The sequence below is a fragment of the Myzus persicae genome, unplaced genomic scaffold, assembly GCF_001856785.1.
Source record: "Myzus persicae strain clone G006 unplaced genomic scaffold, MPER_G0061.0, whole genome shotgun sequence".
Classification (NCBI taxonomy): domain Eukaryota; kingdom Metazoa; phylum Arthropoda; class Insecta; order Hemiptera; family Aphididae; genus Myzus; species Myzus persicae.
Window position 1 is genome coordinate 94,329 of NW_019102693.1, and position 12,661 is coordinate 106,989.

The following is a 12,661-nucleotide window of genomic DNA, read 5'->3' on the forward strand; positions in this document are numbered from 1 at the left end:
GAGGTCGTTGGACGACGATTCATCGTATCTCAAGTAGTATAGGTACATGCTTTGTTTTTTGGATTTTTGCAAGCGTCGAGCGGGGTACGTCCCGTGTAGGGAGAACAAATCACTTTTTATGCGGACAACAATGTGCGTATAATAACACTCGAACATAAAACAAATATATTATATTATAATACAACAACGCGAACGTAAATCGATTAAGGCGCTCTAGCGACTCCCCGCTTTTCATAAACACATACAAAGTTTATTGTACACACGCACACGCAGACACCCATCGGTATTATTATATACGTTATATACACTGTTGACGATTTATACGATTTACGTATTTTTTTTTTTTTTTCTGTTATTTATTCGTTGTATTATTGTTATTATTATTATTATTATTATTATTTGATGAATGCAATATTAAACCGCGAGAGGAATCAACAAGGCGAAACGCACCGGGTGACGCGAGCTCGATGGCGGGGCGGGGCGGGGCGGCGAGGGGAGGGGAGACGTGGCTGAATAATACAACACAAATGTCGTTGTTTCGCGGCGTTTTTTTCTCTCCGAGCTTTCTGTATAATGTGCGGCGGCGGCGTCTTCCTCATTTCACGTTCGCGCGAGATTGATGCATCTGTCACACGTGTGCTGCTGCTGCTGCTGCTGCGTGACTGACACACACGCCGGCACACGACACCCGCCCACTCGGTCGCCGCCACCTACGCGCGGTGGTTTTCTTCCGTCCGCGTTATTATTAAAATAATAATAATATGTAAAGCATATTATTTTGTTTTTCCCGCCAGGTTTTTCTCGCCGCCGCCGGCTTGGTCCTTTTTTTCGCGGGCGCAATCGTCTAATTGCTTTTCGTCGCAGGATTAGTCTACACTCGTTTAGTCTCATTAGCGCGATACGTTCGTACCCAAATAATATAATAATATAATGCTCTCGTGTCTGTCGTCTGATCACGTTGATGCCGTCATACGTTTCTCCGTTACCTACCCCGCCCACGCGACTACAGTGCGGCACACCACCCATCGAATCGAACGTATCGATGATAATAATATAGGTGTACCCAGTACTGTACGGTCCGTACCCGTCTATTTATAGGGTTTATATAACTACCTATATAGTCACTGTACTGCGGTGCCCAAATATAAAACGTAGGTACACCCGTACGTATGTATATATATATATTACATAAACGCAACTACATTATTATTGGCTTAAATGTGTGTCGAATTTCCATGGTATAACCACACGTACCTATTATAATATATCCATTATTATTATTATATATAGCTGCGCTATACGCATATATTATATTATCATACGCGGCATAAATGCATTTCTATTTACCGTTTTCAGTCAAATTATATTCCTCTGTGATGCAAATAATGTGTGCAATACATCCCGAAACCATTATATATTATAATTTATAATGTTCCACGCCTAAACTTTTTGTTATTTTTAAAAAAAATTGTAAATTTTTAAAAATCGATATACATTTCCACTGGTAAAGTTTCATTATACGTAATACAAAAAAACGAAGCTTTTAAAAGTGGCCCATCAGTTTTTAAGCCGATTTCTATAACCATGCCCTTATACTATTTAAAGTTTCAACTATTTTTTTATTCTTAGTTTTTAATTTTGCATCTATTTAATACATATAATATGTTTATATTATTTGTCTATACAGTAGAATCCGCTTAATTGGGACACATTTTGTTTTGGGTTGTGACCTATTATTGTCTCCATTATCCGACTGTCTCGATTAACTGAATAACTAATAAACCGAAACTGTTAAAGTGCATATATACATACATAATGATTTTATTTAAAAAATATATACATACACTATACACACTTAATTCAGACTTTATTTAAAAATTACATACAATTCTTATTCTTATTATTAGCAGTAGTACATTATATTTACTATTTAGTATTACCTATTACACATCGTGAATATTTTTTTTTCTTTATTAATATATACGCAATCTGTACCTCCGGCACAATGAGAGTATGAGCTACAATAAATATAAAATTGAAAAATTTGATTGAAGAAGCCACCCATCGATGACATTTTCGTCTTGTAATTATTTAATTATTTTTTGATTAAGGGTTAAGTAGGTCTCCGCACCATATTCGCTTAAGGCGACGAGGAGGGTTACCAGGGATGGTTAATGCAGCTAGGTTTTTAATTAGTGCATTTGGATGAGAGTTGAGGCGTAGATGAAAAAATAAATTAGATGATTATTTTATTATGTATACATATTTATTATAAATTAATTAACATACTTAATTCATCACGACCTGGGATCAATAAAAACACACATACGTTACTACACAGAGACGAAAGAACGCGAAATAAAGTTTTCCGAATTTGTACGTAGGCTAGTCAACTCTTATTGTGGTAGTAAAATAAACATAAATGATTGACATAATTGACATAGTTGACATTACCTATATATAATATAGAGCTATAAACATTAGATAATTACAGTTTCAATAAGAAGTAGATAATTTAGGTAGGAATATCTAATTAGACGCTTTTATTTTTGTTCCTTACTCGTACAACCGATGGTTTGTCTCAAATAAACGAAGTTAAATTGCCTTAAACGAATACATTCGTTCGGGACTATGCCAATTCGCCCCCATTAAGTGGTGTACCAATTAAGCGGATTCTACTGTATAGAAATATTGGTATCATACAAAATATATTCTGTATAAAACACCGAATGTTTATTAATAACCAGAAATATGTGTGTACACCAACAAAAACTTTTTTCTACATTGAAACTATGAAAACAATAAATTGTGTCGTGTAGAAAGGAACTTAAATATTTTTTACAAAAATACAAAGTACATAAAAAAAAAAATTATCTATTGCAATATCATAATAAACCTTCATAAACCAATAAAAACATATCTAAAATCACCGGTGTTGTGCAGGAATTCTAGATAAAAGTCCCATACTATATGTCCCGCGCACGTATGTGATAAAAATGATCAACATTCTATCATGCTACTTATAGGAAGTTAAGATTTTTTTGGACATTATAAATTACTATATATTACATGAGTAGCTCAGATATTGTGTTTATATTAGTTCAAATACTAAATTATTCAAGATAGTCGACGGTTGAAGTAATATTACAATACATTTTGTTTAATTATACGTAAAACTATTTTTGAAATTAAGATGTAATCACTAATCGTAAATTTATTTCTTTTTTTATAACATACATTTTGGAGCAAATGACTTACCTTAGGCATTTTTATCATACTTTGACATGATGGAAAATAATATTCAATACATATATGTATATTATGTTCTATTTATATACATATCGACCGTACAGCGTATAATAGTTCTACAAAAATGTGTAACATGTCTATTTAATTTGATGATTAAATAATATTCCGTTTAATAATTCAATTTGGATTCATGTAATAGTTTGTATGCTCAAAAATCATGCTTGAATATATTTTAGGTACTCGTTATATATTTATTATTTAAGTTGAAATAAATAATAATTACTCTATTCAACTTGAAGTCACTTTTTTTATAACTTTATACTATTTTAACTCAATTTTTATGAAATTTGATTATTTTGTTTGTTCTGTATAGTATTTTAAAAACGAATTAATTTTTCTTTTGTGTTTATGAAGGTATATAACCAGAAATTCAGAGAACAGTAAAAAATCATTTTTGGAAAAAACTTTTCTTTATTTTAAGTTTATTTATTGTAAAGTATAAATAATTAGGACATATATATTTCTAACACGTAATTCTATTGTTCAATATACGTAAGAAATGTATATTCAGTTATCATTTTGTGAATAAGTTCATAAGTTCGTCAAGTTTTGCGGGTGTTGTAATTTACTTAGAACTTTCTTCAACTAATGTACATTTTTTTTCTTAGAAGTTTCATTATTTATATTGGAGCTTTATAATATTCTCAAATTAGGATTAAAAAACTGAACAACTAATTGAGGACCTAACATACTATTAAAATAAATAATAATGTTATACACACATTAAAATAATGCTCTGTATAAGTATAGAATCGAACTGTAGTTGTCTTTCGTAGCAATAAGTATTATTTCTCAAATTTAAGTAAAAACATATTTATTCGGATGGTAAAATATTAAATTTACATTAAGATTAAAGCCTGTTGTATATTTCATTAGTCATTCCGTTTGGGATTGCATTCCACATTTCTACATTCTATTTGTTCAGTACCAAGCGAAATAGAAAAAAAAATGATTATTATATCGTTATGCTTCGTTTGAAAAGTACACAGGACATCTTAATACATATTTTATTGTGCTTGGGTATTTGCTACTCAAATTTATTAAGAACCCTCCCCGATGTCGATCATCATTTTGATAATAACATAATATTGAAAATAATCGTAATAAGTGCTTAAAAATATATTTTTGTTGTTTCAGTGATTGCGGGTGATCCGGAATTTACGGAACCCATAACGAACGTGACAGTACCTGCAGGACGTAGTGTAAAGCTAGGATGCTCCGTCAGAAATCTGGGATCATACAAGGTTTGATATATTTTTTTTCCATCGGAAATCGAATACGTGCTTAATATTACAGATATATAAGTTTACACATATATATATATATTTATGATTTTTCCTCGCTCACCGAAACCAGAATCCATTATTTTGATTGAACCCGCCGAGGAAAAAACACTCTCTTCACACACTGTCACATTATCTGGATTTGGCGAATCAACTATGGGTATATATACCTATGTTATTTTTCGGATGAAAAGTAATATTATTTCAATCAAATTTACCACGAGAAAAATACGCATTTCGTCACAAAAACGAAATACGAGTTCTGACCATTTTTCGCCTCTATAATATTAAATATTATTTATTTTTTTATACTTTCATTTGTGTAGCCGTGTAGGTGGGTACATACCTACAGAACGTAATTATTTGAAGTAGATTCAAATCAATGAAGTGTACTCTATCAAATTTTCGATTCGTTTATTTGAAATAATATTACTATATAATAAATAATGATATAAACTACTAAATACCTTATCATTTTTGTAATACTTTTACGCGTTTGATATTTATTATATTTTATTTGGCGGTACGATTCTTTAAAAAAAATAAATTTGTATGTTAATAGTGCCGTAAAAGCTCAACAGCTCATACGAACGATTAAATCTCAGACTAGTTTTATAGACGTTAGTTAGGTAGGTACTTTGCTAGTTCTTTATATTCCACACGATCGGTGAACTATGTTTAGATTTCTTATCGTACAATGAAAACAATAAATTACATTAGTCGTCGGTTCTTCCGCGGCTTTCTCAGTTGTTAGTATTATGGTAAGTTTAAATGTTTGTTTTAACATTAAGTTTAATTAGTTTTTGTATTTTCTCTCGACGCCCGTCTTGAACCAGAGAGGCTTTATTTATTAACATTGTAGACCGTTGTAGCTGTGGAGATGGAAAAAAAAAACTATTTTCATTTTTTTATTGCAGTGCGTTTTACGTGAATTAATTATGTACTTTGGTGACTTTATAGTGATACTGCGTTACTAGAAATCTAAAGTTTATCAATTTAATACTACATGAATGCTGTAAAATATGATTGAAAATACATATCAATACGTCCTAGTTACGTTTTATTTTACACGAATATCGATGTAGTGTAGTAACTCGCGATGTGTGTGAGCTGTGTTGTATACTTGTATACATATAAATTTAACCTGCAGGGATCAAATAATTGGGTTTACGTAAAAAACAATTAATACAATACCTAAACATAATTATAATTTGCAGATATAACCATAAATGATAGCGATATTTTCTCCATTGATAAATGGATAAGGGTACTTCATTTCTATTGAATTTAATTTGATATTTGATGCATCTAGTTATGTACCTATATTAATGATGCTAAATTATTATATTTCACATATGTAAATAGTTATTTTTATTTGATTAGTACCCATCAAGTGAGCTTGTAATACACTATATTGACAGAAATTATACTAAAACTAAGTATTTACATATCTAAAAACACCGCCTTGGATTTCGTAGTACTTAAATTCGGCTTGAATTCAACTTATCTGCAGGAGTTAAGTTGTAAACGATAAATGGTATTTACAATAAATCATATTAGTACAAAATGGTTTCTGATTAGGTTGTATTTATATAGTTATAACGTGCATAGTGTATACTTTATCTTTGCAAGTATACAATATATTTATCTTTATAAATTTTTTGCAAACATTTATAAATACAGCAGGATAATCATATGTATATTTTTTATAAATGTTATTTTAGTTTTGATTTTGAACAAATTCTGTACTTCGGGTAGTTCATTCTATATTAAATGCATGAAAACTACTTCTTAGAATAATATTTTAATACTCTATTTTCAAGTATTGTATTGCGTATTGTATGATGTTATGTATATATATTTTTTATAAATACTTTTTGGTTTTTGGAAATTTGTAGTGCGTCCGACCTTTGTCCTATGTTATAATATTATACTTGAACATTTAACCTTCTTACGAGGCCTTTGATCCCAAAAATAAACACACTCATATTTATGTATGTATGAACATTTTTCTCGAGTGTCACGTTACGGATGTTTGCATTTGAAAAACCAAAGTCGGTATTATGCACAGACATGGTGAACATTTGAGGCGTGTGCCAGAAAAAGGGCAATTGGAGCTGTATAAGGGTGAAAAAAATCCGTTCAAAAATGCCAGAGGTATTCATTCTGTTTTGCACAGCTGTATAATTCTCGTCTAGCATAACGCACGTGTGTCGAATTTTAAGTTTACGAATACACCCTTTTTTATAGGTAATCTCTATACCACACGACTCAAATAACTAAGCGAACTCATACTGCGGCCATCAATTTTGATTTGAAATTATTTTCATTTTCTTGTACATTGATAAAACCCACCTTATGTGATTTGTGTTCGTTATATTTAAAGGCAGGTTAGTCTATTTAGGTTTGAGTCTGTGTATGCAGAAACGTGCAGGGTACTGAACATCAAGACGTTTATAGAACATACGGATATATAAATATCTAACATTTTTTATTAAACTATTATCTATTAATGCTATCTAGCTGGTATATAATCTATACCAATGTTTGTTGTTTTAGAGTTTACTCCTTTTAAAGCATAGGAGATGAAGTGTTGGTAAAAATAATGTATCATTCTGTTAATTTCAAAAAACCAACTATTTGATTAATCAGAAACAAAAAAATGTTAATTTAACGATATAATTTTCCATTCTTATAAACAGAATATAAATTAACATGTTCGAGGATGTACAATGTACATGATATCTGATGATACATGTAAACGGTTAAAATATGAGTAGTAAATATGGTCGTTTTAGTCCAGTTGAAAGCGCCACTCTGAAGCCCATTCATCATATTTCACGTTTTATCAGAATATAATATATTTTGTAATTTTTTGACCGTTAACCAAAGTATTGTTGACAACATATTTTATTTATCTAACTTGTTTAACTATACTTTTCTTATGTTTGAAATGTTTAAGGTTTTGACTGGCGTAGGACAACTAACCGATTCAATATCATAAATGTTATGCAAAAGTTGAGATATTAAGGTAGAGAAGGGCACCACCTGAGAGTAATTGGCCAATTTCGCCGGTGTTGCCCCTCGTTTTTGATTATTATTTTTGGTAGCTGCAGGGCTGCGGGCGCTGAACATTAGTTCAACCAACCAATTTCTACCCTCTTTCACTTATTTTTATCTTAAGTACTACTCCTTTTACTCCATTGTAATAATGATAAGAGTCATAATAATAATAATAATAATAATAATAATTTATAACAATAATAATTATAATGATGATAAAATAATAGTACTACTGCAGACCAAATGTTTTTATCTTTATTTTTTCGGAATTGTAAAAGTTGAATCAACTTACTGAGTCTTTTACTTCCGGTCTGCAATGATTTATTAAAATACTATAGGGACTTAAAATAATAAAAAGTATCTGGAATACAATGGAAAAATACTAAATTTGACATCATGTGTACACTGTACAATCATGGTTTATATTTGTCAAAATATGAAATATTTCCGAACCACTTTTTTGTATTTTGTTTAGCTTTTTTAATAATATTATTTCCATTTAGATTGATTTATTTTCATCAATATGTGTCGTTAATTCGTTTCGTGAACATCTCCTTAAGGGCTGCCTCAATAAATAAAACATTTGTGTCGGTAAAAAAAGTCTTTCGTAAATCAAAAATAAATCATATATTTAAATATTATATCGTTTTCCTTAAAAAAATTAAAATAATATGATTTGATACTTGTTTAAGAGAGAAAGAATTACAACAATAAAAAGAAGTAGGCTATGTGGAGTAGTAAAAAACTTTTTGATTAGGAAGTTAATGTTTAAAAATTTAAAGTTAATACTTCATGCATATAATATGTTATATAGACAGGTATATAAAAAATTATAACCATTGAGTAACTGAATGTTACTGAAGTATGCCTACTAAATATTTTTAAAATTAATTTAAACCCGATAATTTTTTTGAAATAATCAAGTTTATTCTTATACAATTAAAAAATCGTTAAATAAATATTATAAACTAAACATTTATTATTTTTCAAATTAATTTTTTCTTTCTGAGAAAACTTATAATTTGATATTAAAAACACAACACTTAAACACGGAATAATTAACACAATAATAATAAATATTAAATAGAAAGATATTTTAAATATTTTATTTATGTATGTTAATTATTATTAAATATTAGCTTCACAATCAAAGAAAAGTATGTATGCTTATTACTAATAAAGTTTTTTTTTATAATGTATTGTATAATTTTGTTTAGTCATTAAGTCTAAATAAAATCGCATTAGTTCTTATAATATTATATAAAGAAGGAATCAAAATGCAAAATATACCTGTCGATGTTATAAAATGAAATAACAATAACTTTTAAGTTCTTTTTAATAAATGTATTAATTGTCTTCATTATATTTAAGGCAAATTCAATCTTGACACATTTACAATTTACTTATATTATTATATTCTAAATGTATTAAGTTATTATTTTAAGTGTTGTATTAATATTATTATTCATTCTTCGTTCTTTTTCAATACTTTACGTAAATATTTTATTACTTTTTACTTTAGAAAAGCCCTTTGCAGAAGAGTAAAAGTGATCAGAGTAGTTTTAGAGAAATTCTTGTAATATGACAAAAAGCAGTGATGTGAGAAAGAACAATTTTGTTTTATCGAAACACACTTATCGACCTATCTCAATCTAGTATCAACTTTTTTAAAAATTGTATCATGAAAATATTTTTATCAGAATAAAATAACTAAAAAATAGGGAGAAAAAATCAGTTTATTATGTATAAGACCAAATTCTTCGATTTTTTTTATTTTCCGACTTTTGATTTTAATACATTTCGTCTTGGCAGTATATTCTATATGGAATTCTTCTTAGTATAATAATATCTGATATTTAATTCTTTGACATTTAATTTGATGTAGGTATTTATTTTCTTTATTAATAATAATTTGTTTAATGTACCCGTATTAAATACAGAAACATTAGAAACTTTTTTTTTATCAACATTAGAAAATATCGCATATAAATGATGATAGAAAAAAATTTTGTTTATTGAACGTACCTATCATGGGTTTCAGTGGAACTAAACAACTTTTATATATAAATGATTAAATATATACAATTACATTAACCATAGTAAAATATTTACAATAAATTAATTTTTGTAATGTTCTGATGATGATGAAAAAAATATGGATATATTAATTTTATATAATATTATGGTTTGATGTTTTTTTTAACTCCATGAAATGCTGTAGGTATATCACATTTTGACTGTTTAACCAAACCACAAAATATAATTGGTACAAGAAATCGTGCTTCATCATATAATAGCTAGATAATAATATTATGCCTTAATGATACGACATTATTATTATTATTATTATTATTTTTTTTTTGGAAGACACCTTCAAACTTTTGATTATATAGTTTTTGATGGACAATTATTTATCAGAAAAATGTCATAACCTTATGAGGTAAATGATATATCTCCCAAGTATAAAAAAACAACTTTTTTTGTATTAAAAGTGTCGCCGAAATGTTTTTGTCAAAAAAAACCCTGCAATTACTAGCTTTAAAACGTCCACTTTTCAAAATCGGATTTCGATTAGTATCATTCTGTCAATGTTACACTCTGTAAAAGTAAAAAGATGCTATATCATCCTATTTTAAATGGCTGTTTACAAACGCTGCACTGAGCTGGAAAATAATAATTACTTATGGTCGATAGCTTTGGAAACGCCTAATATATTATTATGCATAACATAACAATTATTTAAAACGTGTCACAAAATATTTCTATAGCTTTATTATTATTGTTGATATTTAAATATTTTGCTTTACAGGTAGCTTGGATGCACTTTGAACAGTCTGCCATATTGACGGTGAATAGCCACGTGATCACTAGAAATCCAAGAATTACCGTGTCCCACGATAAGCACCGTACGTGGTTTTTGCACATAAACAATGTGCAGCAAGAGGATCGAGGCCGTTACATGTGTCAAATAAATACGATCACTGCTAAGACTCAAATCGGATATCTCAACGTTGTCGGTAAGTAATCGATAATGTAATATTATGTTAATTTTTTAATTTTAATATTTGAAATATTTGAACATAATATAATATTAGGTATATTTTTCTAAAATTAAATCTCATATTAATAATATTATAATTGTTATCCTATTATTAATGTATAATTTTAAATCCTAAATCCCAAATCCTAGTACTGCTAATCTGTATATGTTGTATTATGTTACTACCTCAGTACCAATATATTTTGTATACCATTGCATAGTCATACAAATATTATTATTGTTTGTCTATATATTAATTATAACACATATTTTTACGAAGTCCGTCTATAAATATAATACAAATATCAAGGAAATATTATTTATTGTATTATAAAAATATTGGTAACCCCATAGTGACGAATGGAGAATGGCAGCTGAATATTAAGCACTCAAATCCTAATTGATGCATGAGCAGGTACGCAAAGAAGGAGTTTATGAGGGAAATTGTGTTTTGATGGAAATCATTTTTCAAACTTTGAAACGTCGTGGTTGTATATTATAATTGGATAGATATTGACTTCTGTTGATTTGGAGGTCTTAATAAGAAAGAAAATATTTACATAAAAATATCTTGGTATTTGAAAAAAAAATGTTTCCTTAGTTACAGGACATAATTCCGATTTAAATTGAAACTCGTTGAGCATTAATGATATTTTATAAAATATTCTTGTCTAATTCGAAGTACATGCGTCGATATACGGACACTATAATGCATAATACATTCATTATTTATAAATACACTACACTACTACAGTATATTATAATGTATACATTAATATAATAAATATATATAATAATATAAATAATAATATATATAAAATAATATATGCATTTTTTTAGCTTAAAACACTGTAAATACTCGTTACTCGTATGTAACTATTTGTTCGTTAATTATGTAGGTAGTAAATTTTGGTTCGATTGATGATGCCTCAATTACATTTGTCATTTAATCTGTAAACATAACTAATTGTATGTTGATATATAGGCTCACGTCGTCCGGCTATAGCCACAAAGTTATAATGATACTAAATACTAGCTATATAGGCACGCATGTGATTTATGTGATTTATGATCGGGAATCCGAATATACTTTTAATATGATTATTAATTTGCGTTCTAAACCCGGCGAGTGGTGCAAACGAGTATTACCTGTGATAGATACTGCGCTAACAAACTAAATTAACACTATTAAAATGTAACTTATGGGCGTGTAAGAAAAATTAAAATCACAAAATGTGATTATGTTAATGCCATACAAAAACAACTAAACTAAAGTTAAAAATGTAACTGTTAAAGGTATAAATTATACTTTAGTTCAGTTTATTTTTGTTTTGCGATTTTTGCTTCACAATAATTCTGTGGTAGTTGTACTGCTGGTATGAATCGTGGAAAGAATGTCATTCACTTAAAACCACTTCGTTTCATCTCAGTTTCATTTTTAAATCTTCGAGCACCTATAGGTCAAATACAAGGTATGTGGTTATATACATTATCGTTTGTTTATTTTTTTCACAATACACGAAAGCCTCGCAAATAAAAAATAAAAAAGTTCATACTTAAATTGTTAAGTGATATGGATTATGGGTGCCCAGGGGCCCATATACCCATTGTTTATACTATGAATCATGATAATTTTAGTAAAATCGAAAATACTTGTCACCCTTTGCATAACCGTAGTCGGTATAAGTACTAAGTTAGATAAGTATGACTGTCACATTGATATACGCTTGTGTAATAGGTAAAATAATACATTTATCTACGCCGATGATGATGATAACGATATTATTATTATTGTTGTTGTTGTTATTGAAGTTGTCGTTGGACGAAAAACCGGAACAAATGTACGACACCGTCGCCGGACTCGGGTAGTATAATTATGTGGGCCCCGTTCGTGACCGAAAATAAAGACCGTCGGTCACGTTGTCCCATAAATAACCCACCTCCCCGACGCGCGACCCGCCCCCCC

The 12,661-nt window shown here is 29.0% G+C and overlaps 1 protein-coding gene across 4 annotated transcripts in view; it reads left to right on the forward strand.

The window, feature by feature from the left end:
- Window positions 1–12,661, forward strand: part of LOC111032959 (neurotrimin-like) — a 106,006-nt gene that overhangs the window by 28,487 nt on the left and 64,858 nt on the right. For all 4 annotated transcript variants that reach the window (XM_022313462.1, XM_022313463.1, XM_022313460.1 and 1 more), the window contains exons 2-3: window positions 4,447–4,553; window positions 10,465–10,672. In XM_022313462.1, coding sequence (XP_022169154.1) covers window positions 4,447–4,553; window positions 10,465–10,672 — 315 coding nt within the window. The remainder of the gene's footprint in view (window positions 1–4,446; window positions 4,554–10,464; window positions 10,673–12,661) is intronic.